This window comes from Ostrinia furnacalis, unplaced genomic scaffold (genome assembly GCF_004193835.3).
Source record: "Ostrinia furnacalis isolate ACB-3 unplaced genomic scaffold, ASM419383v2 OfSCF1163, whole genome shotgun sequence".
Taxonomy (NCBI): Eukaryota; Metazoa; Arthropoda; class Insecta; order Lepidoptera; family Crambidae; genus Ostrinia; species Ostrinia furnacalis.
This window is the reverse complement of record NW_021131402.1, coordinates 22,814-47,861: the sequence shown is the minus strand read 5'-3', so window position 1 is coordinate 47,861 and position 25,048 is coordinate 22,814. Positions and strand designations below refer to the sequence as shown.

The following is a 25,048-nucleotide window of genomic DNA, read 5'->3' as shown; positions in this document are numbered from 1 at the left end:
CCCGTAACATAAGGGTTTTTTGCAATAAATTAATTTTAAATTTTGAATGAAATGTAATTGTAATTGTATTGTAAAAACACTCCGAATCTATAAAACCCCAAATTAGTTTTTACGACTCCAAATAACAAATAACTGTTGTCTTTTATAAATTACAAATAAAGTTAACTATCAAGAAATCTATTGGATCAAGAAATTTTAGCAATATTTTGTAAACGCCTTGCTAGCTGTATTAGTGACGATTTACTCTATGGCGTCGAAGTAAGCGATATAATCAACACAATGAATTTGTGAATATAATGATGATGATTTGTGTGTTAAATTATTGTAGGCCCGTTATTTTGATAGTAAATATTTACTTTATCAACTTTGTGATTATGGCATTAAGAGTGATACAAACATCATATAAATATAGCATAAGACTATCAATCTAAAAGACATTACGAAATCAAATTAATACTGCCAGAATGAAAACCAGTGGCGCTAAAGAAATTCCTTCACTTTAAACTTGGAAAATGTTATAGCTAATTTATTAGTTGACTATACGAGGCCTGTTTCACTGAAAATTAGCGAATTCACGCGAAAATCTGCTGTGAAGCAAGGCCTTTTAAGTCGAAAGTATTTTGACACCTAAAGGCTTCCATATTGGGCACCATTTCTTATGTTCAAGCAAAGTAGCATATGACCATCCAATTTAATTTTAGTAAGGGCTCTTTTAAATTGGCATTTTTTGGCACTTTTAAGCTTGTGTCTTGTGCTAGCCGCAGTTCAAGCGTAAACGCTCTAATAAAGTTGTAATAACGCTTCGAAGGGAATGTGAAGCGCTAAATCAATCAAAAAACGCTATTCTGAAAGAGCTCTTCTATGAGTCGCGACATCTATTTGATAATTAATTTATTCCTGTCTAAAGTGATAACGATTGTAGAAATCGTCTCGCTTAAACGATGTTACTTTGTTTTTAAGCTTTGTAAAGCCTAATTTCCACTAATCGCAATCTTAGTGTGTGTGGCCTATGCCTAAATGACGAAAGAATAAATATGTTGTTTTGTTACCATCAATTCTTCGTTGAGAGAATAATTTTGAAATGACACCTCCTCTCTCTGAACCCTTGAAACACTGTTAACGTAATTCAATACAATTGTTATGTACTTATATTTATTTTCGTTAATGACGTTTATCATGATCCCTTTTTGGGATCATTGATTTTGTGTTTATTTTTGTATCGATGTTATTTTTACCCAAAAAGGCTTCAGAGAAAGGAGTGCGCTATGCTACTGGTACAACTCTAGTTGTTCATTCTAAATTAAGCCTTATGTAATTTTGTTTAGAACTCTTATTTAGTTCGGTTCGAGTTGTGTTGAAGACATATCACATAATTTAGTTGGTTTTTCAGATAGATTGAGTTATAAAGCTTGAATGGCAAAACAAAATAATTACCTACAAAAACCGACTAAGTCACGTGACAAGTCGCATAGTAGCATAGTGAGATCTTGATAAGGTAAAAGGGTGTCTGGAATGTAAAAAATAGGCTTAGATAATGAAAAAAATCTAGAAAAATCCACAGAAACTGTAGTCGAACTGTTAAATTGTTAATATCCCTGTTTTGTTCCTTTGCACAAAAGTGACCGCATTTATTCCTCCAGTCAGAATAGTATAAATTACGGTGCCAGCTGTACTAAATGCGAAGGTATAATTTAGTAACTTATGTAAATATATTGTAATGTAATTTAAATTAAAAGATGATTTTTATTTCGAATTTGTTGTTTATTTTATTTTCCAAAAAAGTAGAGATTATTAGGTATTTATTAAAGAGCTTCGAATATCTGGTAAATGCATCTCCAAAATAAATTATTATTTTCAACTAAGTATATTTTTATCAAAGTGCTAGAAATAGTTTTTAGACTCCCCACCACTCATTTTGCCGCCATTTGCCGCCCGACACTCGTCCACAGATAAGATATAATGATTTTTGCTTTTTCCATCGACATTTTTGGGAGTTTGTCTGTGGAACAAAAACCTCCTTTTCTATTCTGAGTCCTGGCACGTTTATGACAGATTACTATTATTTTTCTTTTTAGAAGTTGTCAGAAAATTGATGTGAATAAAAAATCGCGCAAAGGAACAACAAGAATGCACACAAATATTGCACAGTAATTATTTACAAGCAAGATGTACAGAGTAACATCACATATTTTAAGTAGTAGGTCTATGTTGGTAAGTAAAATTGGACTTTTTATGACACAGCAGACACAGAAACTTAGGTACACCTTAGAGGTACACAAGTAGAACTATCAAGAAGAGTCAAGAAGCAATCTTACTTAGCTATTGATCAACACAGTATCTAAGTATTAGACAGAGTTCCTTAGCCAGTATACACGATACCAAGTTCTACAATTTTGAGCCAACGATATAAAAGTAAGGGCTGTGTTAGCCCGGTGAAAGCTCACTGTAGGGAGCCACTTCGAATCGCATTGTTACTGTAAAAGATTTGCTGCTTTAGTCTCAGCATGAAGATAACTTTGTCAGATTTGGCATCAACCTGCATTTAGAATGAGGGCTATCGTTTTAGCGCTCACCAGTTAGCGCTACTGTAAAGTAAGGTCCTATCACTTGCTGGTAGCGACTAGCGAAGACAGTGGCACCAACTTGTGAGCGCTAAAGTATCGCAGTAGGAGGACTATCGCATTTGCACTCATCAAGATGGCGCCACTGTAGAGTAAGGTCCTGTCGATCGCCGGGAGTGCCAACTGTTAAGTATAAAAACGATAGCCCTCATTGGCTTACGTGGTTAACCACACACATGGGTTAGCGAGTCATATTTGCGAAATGCTTGAGTGAAAGTTTAGACGTTAACTTGCCTACCTCCAGTACTGCCGGCCCGCAGCCGAGTTACAGCTCAAGTCGGTGACCCGACGGAGTGCGACACGTGCCCTCCGCTGCCTAAAGACCGCCTGTTCTATACGCGCACCTTTTAAATTCGTCTTACTTGGCTTCACGGCCCATTNTATTTTTTACTTGTTTAACATCTCTTTAAAAAATTACATAATTTTACCCCAAAAATGGGGGTGTCACACGGTGCTAGTAACACTAAAGGGGGTAGAGGGGCGCGGGAGGGGAAGTATTTTGGACACAAGTTGCTGCGTAGAAATGTTATCGAACACTCCTTCTGGTTTGTTCTGTATTCTGAGGGTACACCTTAGAGGTACACAAGTGGAACTATCAAGAAGAGTCAAGAAGCAATCTTACTTAGCTATTGATCAACACATTATCTAAGTTTTACTACAGAGTTCTTTAGTCAGTATACACGATACCAAGTTCTACAAATTTGAGCCATCGATATAAAAGTAAGAGCTGTGTTAGCCCGGTCAAAGCTCACTGTAGAGAGCCACTTCGAATCGCATTGTTACTGTAAAAGATTTGCTGCTTTAGTCTTAGCATGAAGATAACTTCGTCAGATTTGGCATCACCCTGCATTTAGAATTGAGGCCGTCAGCGCAATAGTGGCCTAAGCTTAACATATTAGTATGAAGCCTAAACTCGGTTAGGCCACTTTTACACTGCTTCGTAGGCAAAAACAATGCGCGCAAAAAGAATGTTTACAAAGCCATCTCTGAACTAAAGGTGAAACTAGGGATAGGCAGCTTTAGCATCAAAATTTATTAGGTTTTGAATAAATCGCAATACTTAGATAAGTACGAATATGAAAAATTGTGGGTTAGGCCACTTTTGCGCTGACGGCCTCAATTGGCTTACATGGTTAACCACACACATGGGTTAGCGAGTCATACTTGCGAAATACTTGACTGAATATGAAGGGAAGCTTTGTCTAGCTTGGAATTACAGACGATCTTAAAGTTTAGACGATAACTTGCCTACCTGCAGTACTGCCGGCCCGCAGCCGAGTCCCAGCTCAAGTCGGTGAGCCGCTCGTGCCCCCCGCTGTCTAAAGACCGCCTGTTCTATACGCGCACCTTTTAAATTCGTCTTACTTGGCTTCACTGTCTAAATTAAATGGCAGCTGATGATTGGCTTAACCTCTGCAGTACTGCCGGCCCGCAGCCGAGTTCCAGCTTAAGTCGGTGAGCCGCTGTGGCCCCCACCTCAAGTATAAGAACCCGACGGAGCGCGACACGTGCCCCCCGCTGCCTAAAGACCGCCTGTTCTATACGCGCACCTTTAAAATTCGTCTTACTTGGCTTAACGGTCTACATTAAAGGATTGGGCAGATCAAACGCGGGGCAGTAGCAGCGCAGTTTGAATGCGGGCCCGCGCAAGTTGTAATACAAGAAACTCTTTGAAGTGTGTCACACCAAATTTGAACGCGGGCCCGCGCTCCAACCGCGCCGCACTGCAACTGCCGAACGACAAACGAGGCGGCGCGGGTGCGGGACAGTAGCGGCGCGAACGCGGGCCCGCGCTGCTGTATTACTATGGCGGCCATATTAGCATGATACACCGGACGCAGGGCGCGAGCAGCGCGTTGAAAGCGGTTTTCGAATATTTAAATTTTGACAACCGCCCGCGTTGCAACTGCTTTTAAACTGCGCTGCTTTCAGTGTGCCTCAGCGGCGCTGCAACTGACCCGCACTGCTTCTGACCTGTGTTTGGTCTGTGGAAGCCTTAAGTGGCAGCTGATGAATGGCTTAACCTCTGCAGTACTGCCGGCCCGCAGCCGAGTTCCAGCTTAAGTCGGTGAGCCGCTGCGGCCCCCACCTCAAGTATAAGAACCCGACGGAGCGCGACACGTGCCCCCCGCTGCCTAAAGACCGCCTGTTCTATACGCGCACCTTTAAAATTCGTCTTACTTGGCTTCACGGTCTACATTAAAGGCTTGGGCAGATCAAACGCGGGGCAGTAGCAGCGCAGTTTGAATGCGGGCCCGCGCAAGTTGTAATACAAGAAACTCTTTGAAGTGTGTCACACCAAATTTGAACGCGGGCCCGCGCTCCAACCGCGCCGCACTGCAACTGCCGAACGACAAACGAGGCGGCGCGGGTGCGGGACAGTAGCGGCGCGAACGCGGGCCCGCGCTGCTGTATTACTATGGCGGCCATATTAGCATGATACACCGGACGCAGGGCGCGAGCAGCGCGTTGAAAGCGGTTTTCGAATATTTAAATTTTGACAACCGCCCGCATTGCAACTGCTTTGAAACTGCGCTGCGGCACACTGAACCTCAGCCGCGCTGCAACTGACCCGCACTGCTTCTGACCCGCGTTTGGTCTGTGGAAGCCTTAAGTGGCAGCTGATGATTGGCTTAACCTCTGCAGTACTGCCGGCCCGCAGCCGAGTTCCAGCTTAAGTCGGTGAGCCGTTGCGGCCCGCACCTCAAGTATAAGAACCCGACGGAGCGCGACACGTGCCCCGCGCCGCCGCCGCCGCCGCCAAAGCCGCCCAAAGACGACCGTTTGTTCTGGGGCGCGCTTACTATGCTGGTTTTGGCGGGAGGGTTCGCTTTCTACGCCAAGTAAGTGCGTTTGTGGTATAATTGTAGGTGTTCTTGGTAATCAGTGGGTATTAGATGAATAAAGGGGTCTAGCTGTTGATGTTGGACGTAAGCAAGCGTTGTTGTCTTTTCTCAGTGTTGTCTTATGGTTCTATTTTTCTCCAGATCTCATAAAATCATTTTGAAAGCCATCGCCCATCTGACATCACTGTCGAGCTGTTATGTTCGTCGTCTTACACTAGAATTTCCACACATCTGCCCCCCTAGACAAGTTGCACTTTTTGATCGAATCCGTCAAAACTTACGACAAAAAAAATGCCTTTTGACCATTTTTCGACTGGTTTGCTATTATAATATTATGTACTTTGTCTAGAGCCACTGTTTAGATTTAGTACCAGAACATTAATTTATTTTTACGATTGTTGATAACTTAGAAAACCGCAATCGAAAGTTAGCACCATCAATCCCTAATTTTTAAGTGACCCCTATAGTAACACAGGTAATTTTGTTTTCAAAGGGGTCACTTAAAATTAGGGATTGATGGTGAAAACGGGCATTAGACATTTCAAGATCTTCTCCTTTGTGAGGTATAAAAATCTCAATGGAAAGAAGAATTCTTCTTTTGAATTTGTCCCAATATCCCCATTTAGTTTGCTCACATGGCCGAGAATCCTTTGCTTTCAGACAGTCGCCCGAAGTCCGTGACTGGCTCACGCTCCACGCTCCATGGTTCGACGACTTCATAGCCATAGCCTATGAGGAGAACATGACCTACAAGGAGTTTGCTGAACAGTGCGTTGATGATCTGAAGAAGTACATCAACGATTACTCCGAAGATAGGAAGCCTAAGCAGTGTTCTTTGGATGGGGATATCAAGTCTGTTGAAGGTATATTTTGAAAGACTTCTTTATTAAAACCGCTACCAACCGGTTATTATGGAATTCATTGGAGGAGGCTTATGTTCAGCAGTGAACGTCATAAATTATGGCTGAAATGATGATGATGACGATTCGAATTAGGCAGACCGAAGGAACTCCTCTGGTTAATTTCTTTGCGGGACCAATGACGGTTTAGCTTCCCCTGGGACAAGTTTGACCTTCACATGGTTGTGGTTTTATTGGCGGTTAAGCTGTAGATCCTGGCTACACAGGAAATGCATCGGTGAAAACGAGAGGTGTAAATAGTCCTGTAAAGACCAAAGAAATGAACAAAATTTTCAGAATCTTGTGACAAAACGATCCTTGATAACGCGGTACTTAAACGTGATACAATAACAGAATTATGTTCATTTCAGCTGCTCCACCACCACCACCTAAAGATGAAGGTGAGTTGAGAAGCTTTTTTTATTAATAAATAGCAATAAGTAGGTACTGCAACCAGCACTTTTTTGGATGTTCCCTTGCTAAAGAGATGAATACAATATTGAGCGTGGTAGAGATTTGAAGAAGTTTCTAACGAAGTTTGAGATAAAAGCAGACTTAACCGTACATTTATCATCACAGGGAGTGATGAGAAACCAAAATGCGAGGTTCTACCACCTCCAGTGATCACGAAGGGAATTTGCGAGATCGAGGAGTGCATAAAAGATCTTGGAGAGGCCGTCATCAACAACTACATCACTGCTAAGGACGCTTGCAATTATTATAACACGGTAAGCGTCAATTAAAATCTAGATATATCTAAGTACGAGTAGAGTTAGGAATTCATGTTTTTTTTTAGGAAAATATTGGAGCTTTGGTTTGGAACTTCAACGCTGAACTACTACTGCTAACGTAGCTGAAAACGGTTTGTTTTTACTTGATTCACAGACTACTTTGTATGCTCAACTCTAGCGGTAGTCTAATAACAGAATTTTGAAATTCCATTAGTTCTTTAAGACATCATAAATAAATGGAGGATATTGTTTTATAGCTGTATGCCTAATCGAATTTTTGAAGTTACTAAAAGTAGGTAAAATCAAAAGATAGGAAGATAACCGATGTGAGACTTGGGTATTGACAAAGTTGTTGTCATTTCAGCTGGTAGAAGATACCATGGTGAATTTCTGTATGACAAAACTGAAAGAAATACATGGCGCAAAAGCCGAACGCCTGGATTTGGTTCAACAATCATCGGACAATATTTGCGATGCTACGACCAAGATGGGTAAACATTTTTTATCGTATCAAGTTCGGTAGAGTTCTTCTGTCTTCCAGTTAGATCAGTTATTCTTCTGTTACTTTTACGTGACTAGACTGACTGCTAAAGCTTGTACAACTACTTACGATTTATTAAATACCGAACAAAATATTAAACTGAATGGGCTAGCTCAACGACCGGTCATACGCCGCCCGCATCTAAACATTGCGCGACCTTCACCAGATCGTCGGTTCAATTAGTGGGGGGCCTGCCCACACTACGTCATCCGGCCCGTGGTCGCTACTTGAGAGCTTTTCTGCCCTAGCGCCAGCTATGTGCCCCGCCCACTGCCACTTGATTTTAGCAATTCTGCAGGCTATGTCAGTTTCTTCGGTTCCCCTGCGGATCTCCTCATTTCTGTTTCTATCACGAACACTGATAGGCTAAGAGCTAGTGAACGCCAGACCTACGTCATTTTGTAAAAGCTGAAAGTTTGTCAGCGTATGCTCCCAATATAGGATAGAATGTTGGTAAATCATGAAGTTTTGTCATCGTGGCTTTGGCAGCTATCCTAAAAAAACTGTCTATGACGGTAGACAGGGCCACATCTCTTACAAACAGCTATCTTGTAGACGAGCTATCCCGCTACCTGGAGTGCGGTGTGCAAGCGCCCAAGGAGCACATCAACGCGGTCAGAGGCTTGTTAACAGACCTCCGCGATAAGATCACGGCGGCCCGCATGCAGTACCAGTGGGAGAACGACAAGTCGGTGGCGTTGGATGCGCAAGTTGACAAGGTTTGGTACTTTCGGATATAAGTAGTAGATTTGTGTAAACTAGAAAAAGTAGGTCTGTTAACAATTTTAAATCCAAACAATAACCAACAATGGAACGAACTTGGCCTTACGATTCTTATGGGCATTTCTACTGTACGGTGTATTTTTTCTCAATTCGGTGCTAAAATTTATATTTAGTTTTTTCGGAAGTTTCAATACAAAAAAATAAATGTTACTCCATTCTGAATGTAAAAATAGCATTGTCACTAAATATTGTGAAGTGGTTTATGAGAAATGTTAAGCATCGAATTGAGAGAGCACCGAATTGAGAAAATGAATCACGGAATTGAGAAATGAATCTCCAAATATAAAAATCGCTCCGCAAACTTAGAATTCATGACGTTATGAAGAAATACCAATGTATTTCAATAATTAATATAATAAATACTTAAAACGTTTTGATATCTGATTGCTGGTCTATTAGTTAGATGGTTCATTTTAGGTTTATGTGTCTGAAATACCAATGGAATAAAACAAAAATCCTAATCAATATGTTAATAAGGAACTATAATAAATTCTTAATTTTTATATATTATTTTAATTTTATTTAAATAAAACAAATAAATACATAATACAGGGTCTCTTTGTTTATTTATTCTTAACCTTAAACATAAAACAAATATTGCAAAACACAAGAGCTAGATTGACCTGACACTATACCGAAGATATTATATCGGACGTCAGTTTGTACACAATTAAAATGGCACTCAAATATCTGAAATACAACAAGGCACAAGGTGTTACGGTATTATAGCTGAGCTTTGCCGGTACTAAAGGCTCTACAGAAGCAGTTCAATTCCGTCATTCTCGAAGAAAAAACGCCTCCGGCATGGCACAGAAGTGTGGTGATAGCATTATAGACTCATCTCACTTATGAGGCGTGTTTACAAGCTGTTTTCGAGAGTCTTTACGAATCATCTCGCTCGCAGACTCGACGACTTCCAGTCTTCCGAACAAGCTTGTTTCCGAAAAGGCTTTAGTATTATGATACACACACAGGTACGCTACGGCAGATTATACAGAAGACCAAGGAGTCGCGTATCGGGGATGATATCGGAGTCATGGCCTCCGTAGAGCCTTTCAACAAGTGGGTCTCAAAATGAACATGGACAAGGACAAGACAAAAATCATGTCAAATGTCCGTGTTGCACCCACTACTCTGAAGGTTGGAGACTACACTCGAAGTTGTTGACAATTGTGTATACCTGGGACAAGAGTCCAGATAGTTAGGTCCAACTTTGAGAAAGAGGTCTATCGCTGAATTCAACTCAGATAAGCATCGATCGAGAAGCTTCGCTATTACGTCTGAAATACCGCAGCGTCTTAAGACAAAAGTCTTCTACCAGTGTGTGTTGCCAGTGATGGTGTATGGATGTGAAACTTGGTCGCTTACTATGAGCCTAATAAGAATCAGAAATGTGAATATCGGCAAGAGAACCAAAGTGACCGGCATAGCCCGTAAAATTGCATAAATCGAGTAGCAGTGGGCGGGGCACATAGCTCGTACAGATAATGTCTGTTGGGACTGAAAAGTTTTCGAGTGGAAACCACGGGCAAGTGAGCAGGCCCCCACTAGGTAGACCGACGATCTGGTGAAGGTCGAGGGAAGAACCTGGAAGAATTATTTTAATAAGATAGCAATAACAGTGTATTTTTTTTAATTAAACCTCAAAAAATTAGTTTTATTGTCTTCTGTCCAATGACTGGTACGGTCCAATGATTGGTAGTTCACCCTATTATTATGCTCTATTGATTTCATTATTATTTTAAGCTACACAAACAATTTATAGCACAATAAAAGTATCTATTTTCATTTAATATCAATTCGGTGTACGTGGTTTCTCAATTCGATGCCCCATATTCCGCGGAATTGAGATCCACGGAATTGAGGAAAAGTCACATTTCATCAAATTACTCGAAAATATTATAAATTACAACGATTTCTACCAAACGTAATGGCAGATATCAGTTAAATACTTAATAAATTCAGCAGTAATCTCATTAAATACTTCATGAACATTATTAATGTCGCACACCAGTTTGAGAAATGACCAGTGACCAAAAATTCTGAGTGATTTCAAACCTCTGAAAAATGCTCCTCAAAGCGACTGATCCCTCTTTTATACTGCTCGACCACTCGAGTGCAACTGCTAGTTTATGGGAATAAGGCGTGGGTGTTCGNTGTATAATATTCAATTTAATACATTAATATAATTTACATTTTACATTTAGGTAGGTAGTAATATTCAATTTAAAAGGAACTTCTATGTTCTGGTTAATTTCGTTGCGGGTCCAATGGCAGTTTAATTTTCCCCCGGGACAAACGTGACCTTCACTGGTTGTGTTTTTATTAGCAGTCAAACTGTAGATCCTGGTACACAGGTGATGCAGATGTGGGAACGAGAGGTGGGAACAGTCCTGTAAAGACCAAAAAACGAACAACATGTTCAGAATCTTGTGACAAAACGATCCTTGATAACGTGGTACTTAAACGTGATACAATAATAGAATTATGTTAATTTCAGCTGCTCCACCACCACCACCTAAAGATGAAGGTAAGTAATATGCTTTCATTAAATAGCAATAAGCAAACAGTAGGTAGGTAACAGGTATTTTTTGGTAGTTTCCTCCCAAGAGTTGAATTGATTGTGGTAGAGACTTAGATACGCCGCAGACTTCAGACTTATAGTCGGCCGATAATTGGACCGACTTACAATTTGTACGAAGAATCGGCCGATACCAAATCGATGCAGTGTGCGCACTTCGATACATATGTTCTTACTGATCAAAAGCTCGACCCAACTATCGGCCATCTAAAAGTATGTGGTCTGCGGGGTAGATTAGAAATTACTAATAAGTTTGAGATAAAAGCAGACTTAACCATACATTTATCATCACAGGGAGTGATGAGAAACCAAAATGCGAGGTTCTACCACCTCCAGTGATCACGAAGGGAATTTGCGAGATCGAGGAGTGCATAAAAGATCTTGGAGAGGCCGTCATCAACAACTACATCACTGCTAAGGACGCTTGCAATTATTATAACACGGTATGTGTCAATTAAATCCTAGATATTATATCTAAAAGTAGAGGAGTTAGGACTTCTCATGTTTTTTTCTAGAAACTATTGAGACTTTGGTTTGGAACTTCAACGCTGAATACTACTGCTAACGTAGCTGAAAACGGTTTGATTTTACTTGATTCAGGGGCTACTTGTCTTTTGCTATTGTGTTCTCAACTCCACTGGTAAGTATAGTCAAATAACAGAATGCTGAAATTACGTTAGTTAAAAGGCACAGCGATAAGCGGTATGCTTTAACTTCTAAAATTTCAAAAGTCTGCTGGAGCAAAATCAAATCAATTGATTTGAGACTTGGGTTGGGTATTGACATGAATTGAATGGCTTTTCAGCTGGTAGAAGATACCATGGTGAATTTCTGTATGACAAAACTTAAAGAAATACATGGCGCAAAAGCCGAACGTCTGGATTTGGTTCAACAATCATCGGACAATATTTGCGATGCTACGACGAAGATGGGTAAATATTTTTATTGTATAAAGTTTGATAGAGTTATCTTTCAGTTAGATCAGTTATTTTCTGTTACTTTTACGTGACTAGACTGACTACTAAAGCTTGTGCAACTTACTTGCGATTATTTATTAAATACTGAATGATATAATAAACTGAATCGGCTAGCTCAACGACCGGTCCTACGCCGCGCATCCAGGAACATCCCGCGACCTTCAACAGATCGTCGGTCCACCTAGTGGGGGGCCTGCCCACACTACGTCATCCGGCCCATGGTCGCTACTCTAAAACTTTTCTGCCCCAGCGGCCCTCAGCTCTGCGAGCTATGTGCCCCGCCCACTGCCACTTGATTTTATCAATTCTGCGGGCTATGTCAGTCTCTTTGGTTCCTATGCGGATCTCCTCATTTCTGTTTCGATCACGAACACTGACGGTAGGCAGGGAATTCCACTTCTCCTGCTTACAAACAGCTATAGTCTGGTCCGGGAGCACGTAGAATTTTGTCCAATGACCCCAAGTTACCCATCCTTATCGCTCGCGTGTAATTATGTTGCTGTCGCGCTCGCACACTCACTGCGGGCGGCCGTCCCACAGTCGCGACAGCAATATAATTACGCGCGAGCGATAAGGATGGGTAGCTTGGGGTCATTGGACAAAATTCTACGTGCTCCCGGACCAGACTATATCTTGTAGATGAGTTATCCCGCTACCTGGAGTGCGGTGTGCAAGCGCCCAAGGAGCACATCAACGCGGTCAGAGGCTTGATAACAGACCTCCGCGATAAGATAACGGCGGCCCGCATGCAGTACCAATGGGAGAACGACAAGTCGGTGGCGTTGGATGCGCAAGTTGACAAGGTTTGGTACTCTATATTGACTCTGATATGAGTAGTAGATTTGTGGAAACCACTACATTAAAAATACCTACATGTAAACAAAAATCTGAGAAGTACCAAAAACCAATACTGCGAATGCTTCAGTCAGTTCAGTCTTCAGTAGGTTTTCTTATTATGATTCTGGCCTACCTCATTTTATTTCTCCTCCTCTACCTATTATATTCTTTCGCAAACTAGTGTTTGCAAATACTCAGTCCAGATTTTACGACAGTATTTTTGATTGTAAGGCGTGCGAAGATGGCGTCGCAAAAGTATTGACTGGTTTCTTTCAAGGTCGAAGAGCTAGTGACCAAGTACACCGATGAGAACCAGACCTTGTTCTCCGGACTGCGATACGACCACAAGAAGCCGGTGCTACAGGGTGACCCGGATCTACTGTTGTACCACACTTTTAGATATGTGAGTACATGTATGGTTTTGAAGTAAGTCAGAGGTCGCTTATTCTTACAGAGCGAGCCACAGTTTGGAGCAGAGACGCGAAAGAACGTCTGTCGTCTCTAGCGTGTACCTACAATAACTCGCAGTTCCGTCCCAAAGACCTTGGAGGACACCCCAAAATTTTCTTGAGTAGGCCCATTCAGATTCAAATTCAAATTCAAATGCATTTTGCAATGCGAACTCTACATAGTCCACTAGTCTCTCCGGAGTCCGGACTAGTGTAATGTAACTTTCTTTCGCATAGCACACTGCGTAGTGCTTGCGTTTCTGAACACCATTTGTTATGAAGCGATGTAGGAAGAGTTTTTATTCATTATTTCATAAAGTTTTCATGATTTTAGGCGACAAAACTGCAAGTCGAGCTTTGCGAAGCGTCAGCGGGCATGACTGAGAGAATCAATCGAGGGCTTGAAAGTAAGTAAAAAGTCCAAAGTTAACTAGGTAGTTTCATTTTGTTTCTAGCAAGGATTTAATAGAGTTTGGATTGTTTACTGTTATAAAAGATGTAATCTACCCTTTTAGCGCTACCACAGACTGAGAAAGACTTGAAAAATAGAAATTACGCGATACAGGCCGAATACAAAAAGAGGAAGTATGAGTTGGACAGGGAATATAGGAAACGGGTAAGTTTACCTAGATTTAATTCAAGACAAAGTAAAATATTAACTAAACGTGAGTTCTTACCCTGTAGGCTGATGACCAAAGAGCCAATAACGATAAGACTCTGAAAGACGCTTTGAAGAAGCAGCTGGAGAGACACGAAGAGCAATTGCAGATAAAGTTGGCGCAGAAGGAGAAAGAGGTAGGTACCTAGGTATACCTTTTCTAGATCTTCAGATCCAGAAAACAAATATAATGTAAATGTTACCTACATCATTTTAATCTAGAATTTTAATAATTTGAGCTATCTAACCTATGACCAGTCTGGCCAGAAGTAGGTCGAATCCTCAATTTGCATTATCATCTTTAAAATCTTTATTTTAACTAGACGGAAAATTTCAGTCAAGGCCTGAGGTATGTGAGCGGCATGGGAGGTTGCTTTTGTGACGGTTATACGTCAGCGAGACTTCAGATTTGTATATCCTGTCATGTCATAAATGTCAATGTCACCCTTCCCGTGCCATACCTCGGGCACTGACCACCGGTGACCTTGTGTATTTGAGTCTATTTGCACATTTTGTAGACAACAATAAAACTGAACAAGATGGTAGCAGAGAAAGTGGCAGCTGAGAAGAAGATATTCGCGAACCAACTCGCTGAAATGGCGGCCAAGCTGAAGATCGTTGAAGACAAATTGAATGGTTTGATTTCATATTGTATTTGGAAACGTAGAGTAATATACCAGTACAGGAGTAGAATAAATATTAACAGTTAGGTACTTTATGTCCATACTTTAGACCATTTCCAAGCTTACTTGAGACACGCCCCCTTTCGATCATACACAAAATTCCGCGCCTATCCTCCTCCAGTCAAGATTATTTATTGGTCGTATCGAGCAGTCTGGAATGCATTCTCTCAGAGGTCGCAGGTTTTTTATTTATACTTAAGTACACAGATGGCCCGTGCCCCCTTTAAAGGTCTTTGCGCCCACTTTGGGAACCAATGCTTTAGACAGAGGTCTAACTAAAGGAAACCTAGGTGGTAAACTTCAGTGTATACGTACAAAGTCAATTAATTTACAATGAGACTCTACAGTAGTTCAAAGTACTTATACACTTTGTTGCAGAAGTAATAACCCATGAAGCTTTTCTACAAAATCATTAATAACATATTATTAACGTTTTTCTCAAAAATCATTCAGCAAGACTGAAAGCAGAGAGAGAAACGCGCCGCTCGCAGCAACTATGGGAAGCCGGTGCGTCTCTACTCGCAGCTACCAAGAAAGGAGACAAGGTCATCAGGGTTGACAAGGAGCTGAAGGCAATCGAGAACGCTTCAGGTAACCTTAACTTCGAACTCCTCCTATTCTTCTTCTTGTTGTGTCGACAACAAACCTACACAGTTTCTTTCAGCCCAAAACTCCGTCACCAGAGTGATGTTGTCAGTAGCCTGAATTAAATCTTTTTGCGTGCAGTTGTTTGGGCACGCAGGGCACGACATCATGTGCTTCGTCGACTGGGGAACAAAACCATACTTATTGCACTCCAAATTCTCCTCCTATGTTCTTCTGATTAAATTCGTTCCGGGTCCAATGACAGTTTAACTTTCCCCGGGATAAACTTGGCATTGAATAGTTAGGTTTTTATTGGCGGTCAAGCTGTAGATCCTGGCTACACAGGAGTTGCAGCGATGGGAACGAAAGGTGGGAATAGTCCCGTGTTCAGGTAAGCGTAGCTGAAATAACTGGGTCCTGGTAAAGACGATTTTAACGTAAGGATGTTGGCACAATAAGCTAAAAACTGTGAAATTGTCCGAACTTCATATCAGCAGCAATTCATTCAGAAATATGGCTGGCAGCCTTTGGAAGAAAATAGCTGAGGAACATGCTCAGTTAGCCATTATTCTGTTCTACTTTGTATTGAGTTTTTCTTGCGCTGATTCTTCTCATCACTGACAGACATAATTTTCCCAAAGCAGTGGCGTAGTGTGGACTACGCCACTAGGTGGACCGACAATCTGGTGAAGGTTGATGCGGGCAGCGTAGCCGTAGGACCGGTCGTCATGGAAACCCTAAACCAAGTGGTGGTGGCTTTTAAAAGCCTGATTGCAAAAAGCAAATGAAAAAGGCTGTATGTAACATTTTACAGGCGATGACGACAAATTGGTCAAGACAGTCCTCAAAGCGATACCGGAGTCGGTGCGCACCAATGGCATAGTGCCAGAGAGCGTTCTGCGAGAGAGGTACCATAGAGTAAGTATTTACAACGTTGTCTATTGATAACTCTATCACAAACTTAATGAAATTGAAATCGCGGATCATATTGTGTGTGAATGATCTTAAAATTGATTATCTAAGGCGAATTTGATTGAAGGCTTGGGCAGATCAAACGCTTGGCAGTAGTAGCGCAGTTTCGCAGACGCGTTGTCAGTGTGTTGTGCCGCGCGTGTTTTCTATACAAACTGAGGCACTTGCATACAATGATTAAATCTGTCGTCCCGCGTACTGCGGCGGAGCGCGGCGCAGTGTGATAATCGCCTTTGAATGCGGGCCCGCGCAAGTTGTAATACAAGAAACACTTTGAAGTGAGTCACACCAAATTTAAACGCGGCCCCGCGCTGCAACTGACCCGCACTGCTTCTGACCCGCGTTTGGTCTGTGAAAGCCTTGATACTCAAGTAAATAGTCGAATCATAAAGTTTTTTTTGCCCTTCATTCAGCATGTATAAAATTCTGAAATGAACGTAAACCTCCATCATCACACTCTTGGGAGATTGGTAGTCGTCATGTTAGGAAAGCCGTTTACAAAAGCTTTAAAATTTGTTTAGGAATTCATCATTATTTGGTTGGTTTTCGATATACAAACTGTCTCTATCTGATAGAGCTTTTGACGATAAGGGTTATAATCGCTAATAATAGCCGAGAAGTTGTACGTGGTGACAGATGGAGAAGGCGGCGCTGAGGGTGGCCTTGGTGGAGCAGGACGGGGGGCCGCTGCCGATCTACTTCCTGTCCTGGCTGCAATCCATGATGCTCTTTATGAAGGTACGTCGGTAACACGACTGTTCAAACCCCAAGACAACTATTACAACTTGACCTTGATAACTCAACCAGGACAATTTGAACTTGAAAACTCGAGCTGCCTGCAGCTGCCAGTTACCTTTTTGTTACTTTATTGTCGTAGTCGAATTGTCAGATGGTCTAGTTCATCATCATGATCATTTCAGTTAGGACGTCCACTGCTGAACACAGGCCTCCCCCAATAACTTCCACATCGCACGGTTGGTAGCTGCCTGCTTCCAGTGACCTTAGTTCTTTTACGGATCTCCTCATTTCTGATTTTATCTCGTAAAGAAACACCGAGCGTTAGCCCTTCATCATGTAATCATGTTTGTTATATCTTTCTCAGCTATCATGCATTCCTCAAGCCGAACAAGATAAATTACCACAGGAGCCGTTCCAAGGTCTAGACACGTTTGACTTACTGCGGAGAGCTAGGTCAGTAAATTTTCCAATGATGCCAAATCATAAAAAAATAGAGTCTGGATTAAAATCATGAAGCCTTTTCAATACCGTATCGCAGGACTGGGATAGATATAGTCTTAGAAAGTTGTAGTTTCCCTGACAGAAGTTCGTAACCTATTCGAGACTATCAGCGATTGGCCAAATGTCATGTACCTTTCAGATTCTGGATAGAACGGGGTAACTTAGCGGCTGCACTGCGCTATGTCAGCTCACTAGAGGGCGCGTCTAGACTAGCAGCGTCCACCTGGTTCGACGCCGCACGTTCACACCTGGAGACCAGGCAAGCGGCCGAGGCGGTGTTGGCCCACGCCGCTGCATTGGGCCTGCAGTATATTTAGACGACCTGTTACTACTGTGATGGACCTGTAAGTAGCATTGGACCTTTATTTAGTTGACCTGTTACTATTGTGAGAGATCTGTGGCCTAATTCACGTATTTTGACACAGTCAAAATCTCGCTGACGTTCAAAAGTCGTCCCATTGAAAAACAGTTCTAAATACGTATTCACAAGGGTCATTTCGATAAAACGATTACTCGATAGTATCGCAGCTCAGCGATTTGTTGTCGTTAAAGTTTTGTTATGTGAATAAGGCTACTGTAAGTGTAACCTACCTGTGGGTTTGTGACCTTTTTTAGATTTGTGTATTTCAAGTTATCTGTTTCTTAGATTATAATAAAATGCGTAATAAGTTTATTAATTTGTCATTTTATTAACATTAACATTGTATATTTTGTTACAGTTGCGTAATAATATGGACGTCCAAAGTTTCCTTGCTTGTAAACGTTGTAAATAAATAATTTTGATATCTTGTAAATTGACTAAACTTCGCATTTTGTAAAACAAATTAAAAGTTGAGAATATATTGTTACAATCGTACTCAAGTATTTTATTACCAATTTTTCTCATCACCTCGTGCAAAAAAGTGTTGATGATGAAGAAATTCTAGCAAAAACGTAGGTAGTACACTTAACAAAGCAATTTAATCGTTTTTGGACCTTACCACGAGACAATAAAGTTTTAAAACTATAGAAGTTAAGCAATTAGAAATGTTAAATTCCACTATAACTGTCTTATAAATCATACTAATGTTTCATGCTTCATACTCAACTAGTTAAGAACGGAGACGCGCTTGATTGGGCCTCATTGAATGTACCTAGTTGAAATGTGTTTTACCGTTTTATGATGAGTTACTATTTTCAGCCTTGGTGATGAATTATTTCGAATTTGGTTAAGTTCTGAATTCACTAGTTCTACTACTACTTTTTAAGAATTTCTCGCGCGCACTTCATACAAGAATCAAGCATTTTCTATATACCTACAATTAAAATGGCACATTTTCATCATGAATTGTTTCAACTGATAGAAATAGTTAATCTACTGTAAAATTTCGCTATGTCGTCACTTATTACGTTATCCTACTTATTTTTCTGTCTAAATACTCATTCTGGTTTTAGATTGACTATTTCGTTTAGGTATTTGTTTGCCTATCAAAGTTATTTCAAAATGTAACAAACCATTTTACTAATTTAGTGCACAAAATGTAGGTTACAAACGTTAGGCAATAGACTTCGCTTGGACTGCCACAGGGTAGTCCATTCGGCCCTTCCACTAACATCTGATAAAACCAATGGTTTCCTAAGCGAACCTAAAGTTGATTTATTGGCACATTGGGAAATAATTATTCCTTTCACTTAATACAATCACTAATGGGATTGACTAGATTATTATAAGAACGCCAAAAACAGGTATTACACCACACAAAACAGAAACATAATAAATACCAAACGGCTCAATTTATTTAGGTAGACTTATGCTAGGAAGCTATATCTCCCAGACAACCGCAGGTAAATCATATTATCTCATGTAAAATGACCAAAAAAGTACTCCGATGTTTCCCAACATAAGACATATTACCAACCTGTAGATTTTTCTCGATCACACTAGTTATACTCCAGTGAGTACATAGTTCAAGTGAATGTTATGTGTGATGATAGTTCTAGCGTGACTCTACATAATACACGTAGCAAGTAGGTATCACTTACAGAGCACTGGCCCTCGTTCCTACTGTCAAAGGAAAAGAGGCCTACTTTTGCTGTATAAAAAATTGTTTCACTACCCTACGGTTTACGGGACTATTCCCATCTCTCGTTCCCACCGCTGCAACTCCTGTGTAGCCAGGATCTATACAGCTTGACCGCCAATAAAAACCCAACCCTACCCTACGGCTTATCTACTTTTTTATTAAACCTTCGTTTAGTCGCCTGTCATCCGCTTTGTTCTGGAGGGAAGTTGAACCATAATCCTATAGTCTTCTGATTACTTTCGTAGCAGGTTCAATTACAGTTTAATTTTCCCCCAGGACAAACTTGACCTTCATTGGTTGGGTTTTTGTGGCGGTCAAGCTGTAGATCCTGGCTACACAGGAGTTGCAGTGGTGGGAACGAGAGGTGGGAATAGTCCCGTTTTCAGTCTTTGCCGTTCACACGCTGCGGCACATTTGCCGCAAAGTATGTCAAAGACAAAACTTACAAAACGAAGGAAGTGTGATAACATTGGTTGGATATTGGATACCGTTCGTGACCGGATACTGAAAAAACTGAAGGACCATGAATTAAGTGGCGCAAGTATTGTAGGCCGAGGGCTGGGAAATATTTTGTTCACATCATTTTATCATCACCATGTTTGGTATTCGCTTGAGTGAGTATACACAATAGAATAATCAATTTGTTAATGGAGAGATAACATTGACTGTCCACTAATGAAGTAATACTATAACAATAATATTCTCGTGCAGACAAAGCCCCATTGTTAAAACATGAAATTGATGATAATATTTTGTGTACTTCTTTTCTCGGTTAAAAATAGGTTTATAAATATGCAATTTAGAAATGTATTTATTTTGAATAAACCGCCATTAAACCCATCTAAAAATCATGTTTGTAAATAATTGATTTGTAAATGTTAATAAATTAATTAAATTCATATCGTAATTACGGTAAAAACAGTAAACGTAACAGACCGCGCCGCTATGCGTGATGGGCAATGGCCTCAATAAAGAAATAGTAATTTCACACTAATAGAAAATATCGTTTTCATCATGTGGCAATTTTTTGCATGCTTAGGTATCTATTAAAAGTTAATACCTATGCCTCTAGACTAGATGATGTAATAATTGGGTGTAATTCTTGATCTATTTTCATACGTAAAGTTGGAGAAAGTAGAGTCCTAAAAAGAAATTGGAAGAATATTTTAAAGATTAACTTGACATATAGAACCGGCGCAATTTCCAAAGAAGTTTTTGGTTTGGCGGTGTTGATTATTCTTTGCACCATATCCCCTAGGCTACTCCTACAAGCAACACCGACATAGGACTGTGTTGGCCTAATATAAAACTGACTTAGGCAATGTCCTGCTCAGTGCGTTACGCTCTAGCTTCCTTTAGACAGGACCGGTCGGTTTTATTGTCATATATTTATTAATTAATATAGTTAGCTAGTTATCCAACCAACCTCTTTCAGTCTAGCGTTGGATGGCGGTGGATATTCATACCAATTCCGTTTCAGTGATTTGTGGAAGTGCGACAAGTTTATTTAAAATCGCGTGCTATACTCGTGTTGNAGTGAACATTCTTCATTAATGACGATGATGATTAAAAGATAAGCTTTCGATGAAGAAAAGTGGTCATTTTTTACGAATAATTTTCGCATGTTAAGTATAATTATTATAAGCAGGAAAGCGCTGGACACAGGCCGCCGCTACCAACCGGGCAACATGGAAAGCATTGAGGACGCCTATATTCAGCAGTGGACGTCCTATGGCTGAGATGATGATGACGATGATGATGAAGTATAATGTTTGTTTTATCGTTCCCAGTTATCATGCATTCCTCAAGCCGAACAAGATAAATTACCACAGGAGCCGTTCCAAGGTCTAGACACGTTTGACTTACTGCGGAGAGCTAGGTCAGTAAATTTTCCAATGATGCCAAATCATAAAAAAATAGAGTCTGGATTAAAATCATGAAGCCATTTCAATACCGTATCGCAGGACTTGGATAGATATAGTCTTAGAAAGTTGTAGTTTCCCTGACAGAAGTTCGTAATAAGCTATTAAAGACCATAAGCGATTGGCCAAATGTCATATACCTTTCAGATTCTGGATAGAACGGGGTAACTTAGCGGCTGCACTGCGCTACGTTAGTTCACTAGAGGGCGCGTCTCGACTGGCAGCGTCCACGTGGTTCGATGCCGCACGTTCACATCTGGAGACCAGGCAAGCGGCCGAGGCGGTGTTGGCCCACGCCGCTGCATTGGGCCTGCAGTATATTTAGACGACCTGTTACTACTGTGATGGACCTGTAAGTAGCATTGGACTTTTATTTAGTTGACCTGTTAGTTACTATTGTAAGATACTTGTGTATACATATTGGGCCTGCAGTTTAAATGCATTTTGACAACCTGTTAGCATTGCATTGTAGCCGATCTGTAGGTTTGTTACCTGTTGTTTTTTTATTTGTGTATTTCAAGTTGTCTCCTTAGATTATAATGAAATTCGTAATAACTTTATTAATTTGTCATTTTATTAACATTAACATTGTATATTTTGTTACAGTTGCGTAATAAGGACGTCCAAAGTTTCCTTGCTTGTAAACGTTGTAAAAAATAATTTTGATATCTTGTAAATTGACTAAACTTCGCATTTTGTAAAACAAATTAAAAGTTGAAAATATATTGTTGCAATCGTACCTACTCAAGCGTTTTATTATCAACTTTACTGATCACCTCGTACAAAAAAGTGTTAATTATGAAAAAGTTCTAGCAAAAACGTACACTTTAATAACAAACAAAGCAATTTCATCGTTTTTGGACCTTACCACGAGACAATAAGGTTTTAAAACTATAGAAGTTAAGCAATTAGAAATGTTAAATTCCACTATAAATGTCTTATAAATCATACTAATGTTTCATGCTTCATACTCAACTAGTTAAGAACGGAGACGCGCTTGATTGGGCCTCATTGAATCTACCTACACAGAATAATAACAAGGTACCTAGTTGAAAGGTGTTTTTACCGTTTTATGATGAGTTACTATTTTCAGCCTTGGCGATGAATTATTTCGAATTTGGTTTAGTTCTAAAGTTACTAGTTCTAAGGTACTACTACCTACTACTTTTTAAGAATTTCTCGCGCGCACTGTATACAAGAATCGAGCATTTTTATCATGAATGGTTTTAAGTGATAGAAATAAGAAAGAAAGAAAGAAAGAAAAAATGTTTATTCAGTATCATCGACAATACACTAGTTAAATAGTTAATCTACAAACAAAAGTTTTTTTAAATTACTATCTGTCTACAGAGGCATAGTCCGTACTCTTGTCTTACTATCTTACTAATATTATAAATGCAAAATTTTGGATGTCTGGATGTCTGTATGTTTGTTACTCTTTCACGCAAAAACTACTGAACGGATTTTGATGAAACTTTACAGTATTATTGTTTATAACCCAGAATAACATATAGGTTATAATTTATGACGATCTGTGACAGACTAAATTTCACGCGGGTGAAGCCGCGGGCAAAAGCTACTTTGTTTATATTTTTTTATATTATGTAGGTAGTATGTTGCGCTCCGCGTTGTACTCATTTTCCGATCTACATTTTCACTGTGTCGTCACTATAATCTACTTATAGCTACTTATTACTTATTTCATTTTTATGTCTAAAAATACTCACTCTGGTTTTAGATTGACTATTTCGTTAAAAGTATTTGCTAGAGCATGCCTGAGAAAGTCATTTCAAAATGTAACAAACCATTTTGCTGCTTTAGTGCACAAAATGTAGGCTACAAACGTTAGGCAATAGACTTCGCTTGGAGTGCCACAGGGTAGTCCATTCGGCCCTTCCACTAACATCTGATAAAACCAATGGTTTCCTAAGCGAACCTAAACTTAATTTATTGGTACATTGGGAAATAATTATTCCTTTCACCTAATACAATTACTTTAACAGGATTGAGTAGGTTCACAATATTTATTGTAAGAACAACACATAAAAATGACACAAAAGAATTAACAAACCGAACAATTAGCGGGCTTAACGCTAAGAAGGATCTCTTCCAGACAACCCTTTGTACAATTAATAACGCAGATAACTAATTCATATTGTCTCATTTAAAATTATAATAATATACTCGTAAGTAAGGGTTGTTGAGCAAAAAATACCTACGACGTTTCTCAACTATGTAGGGTTTCCAATAACTTACCTATAGATTTTTCTGGATCACACTAGTTATACTTCAGTGAGTAGTTCAAGTGAATGTTATGTGTGATGATAGTTCTAGCGTGACTCTACGTATTACATGTAGCACGTAGGTATCACTTACAAAGGCACTGGCCTGGTCAAAGGAAAAGAGACCTACTTTTTTGTATAAAAAATTGTGTCATTACCCTATGGCTTACGGGACTATTCCCACCTCTCGTTCCCACCGCTGCAACTCCTGTGTAGCCAGGATCTATACAGCTTGACCGCCAATAAAAACCCAACCCTATCCTACGGCTTATCTAGCTTTTTATTAAACATTCGTTTAGTCACCTGTCATCCGCTTTGTTCTGGAGGGAAGAACCACAATCCTATGTCTTCTGATTAATTTCGTAACGGGTCCAATGACAGTTTAATTTTCCCTCAGGACAAACTTGAACTTCACTGGTTGGGTTTTATTGGCGGTCAAGCTGAAGATCCTGGCTACACAGGAGTTGCAGCGGTGGGTACGAGAGGTGGAAATAGTTCGTTACCCACTTTTCAGTCTTTGCCGTTCACACGCTGCGGCACATTTGCCGCAAAGTATGTCAAAGACAAAACTTACAAAACGAAGGAAGTGTGATAACATTGGTTGGATATTGGATACCGTTCGTGACCGGATACTGAAAAAACTGAAGGACCATGAATTAAGTGGCGCAAGTATTGTAGGCCGAGGGCTGGGAAACATTTTGTTCACATGATTTTTTCATCACCATGTTTGGTATTCGCTTGAGTGAGTACCTATACACAATAGAATAATTTAATCAATTCGTTAATGGAGAGATAACATTGACTGTCCGCTAATGAAGTATTAATTCAATTATATTCTCGTGTATTAGGTATTCAAGATAAAGCTCCATTGTTAAAAATATGAAATTGATAATATTTTGTGTAGGCCTACTTCTTTTTTTCTCGATTAAATAGGTTAAATAATGCAATTTATAAATGTATTTATTTTGAATAAACCGCCATTAAACCCGATCTATAAATCATGTTTGTAAATAATTGATTTGTAATGTTAATAAATTCGTTAAATTCATATGTTAATGAATTAATATAGTACGTAATTATAACAGTAAACGTAACAGAACGCGCCGCTATGCGTGATGGGCAATGGCCTCAATAAATAAATAATAATTTCACACTAATAGAAAATATCGTTTTCATCATGTGGCAATTTTTTGCATGCTAAGTAGTTATCTATTAAAAGTTAATTAATACCTATGCCTCTAGATTAGATGATGTAATAATTTGGTGTAATTCTTGATCTATTTTCATACGTAAAGTTGGAGAAAGTAGAGTCCTAAAAAGAAATTGGAAGAATATTTTAAAGATTAACTTGACATATTTTATAGAACCGGCGCAATTTC

At 39.9% G+C, this 25,048-nt stretch overlaps 1 protein-coding gene and 1 long non-coding RNA gene across 2 annotated transcripts; both read left to right on the top strand.

Annotated features, from left to right (window-relative positions):
* The first annotated feature begins 2,106 nt into the window (after positions 1-2,106).
* LOC114351580 (MICOS complex subunit MIC60) lies at positions 2,107-17,734 on the top strand. Its single transcript, XM_028302846.1, has 22 exons — positions 2,107-2,211; positions 5,268-5,464; positions 6,128-6,330; positions 6,738-6,767; positions 6,946-7,094; positions 7,462-7,588; positions 8,194-8,362; positions 10,754-10,770; positions 10,922-10,951; positions 11,297-11,445; positions 11,808-11,966; positions 12,588-12,782; positions 13,094-13,219; positions 13,600-13,672; positions 13,781-13,881; positions 13,950-14,060; positions 14,442-14,559; positions 15,060-15,197; positions 16,006-16,109; positions 16,800-16,901; positions 17,266-17,354; positions 17,542-17,734. Exons 1-22 carry the CDS (start codon positions 2,167-2,169, stop codon positions 17,717-17,719), a joined length of 2,610 nt encoding a protein of 869 aa, XP_028158647.1. The 5' UTR covers positions 2,107-2,166; the 3' UTR covers positions 17,720-17,734.
* A 3,525-nt stretch (positions 17,735-21,259) lies between these two features.
* On the top strand, positions 21,260-22,105 carry LOC114351576 (uncharacterized). Its single transcript, XR_003655792.1, has 3 exons — positions 21,260-21,344; positions 21,535-21,739; positions 21,994-22,105. It is a non-coding gene; the product is annotated as an uncharacterized LOC114351576 (long non-coding RNA).
* Positions 22,106-25,048: the final 2,943 nt, after the last annotated feature.

What these genes read in the sequence shown, in the direction of transcription:
- LOC114351580 (XM_028302846.1), top strand. Translation starts at nt 2,167, where the DNA reads ATGTACAGAGTAACATCACATATTTTAAGTAGTAGGTCTATGTTG. An exon ending in CTTGCAATTATTATAACACG is followed by an intron (nt 11,446 to 11,807) that starts GTATGTGTCAAT and finishes ATGGCTTTTCAG; the next exon opens with CTGGTAGAAGATACCATGGT. An exon ending in GACTTACTGCGGAGAGCTAG is followed by an intron (nt 17,355 to 17,541) that starts GTCAGTAAATTT and finishes TGTACCTTTCAG; the next exon opens with ATTCTGGATAGAACGGGGTA.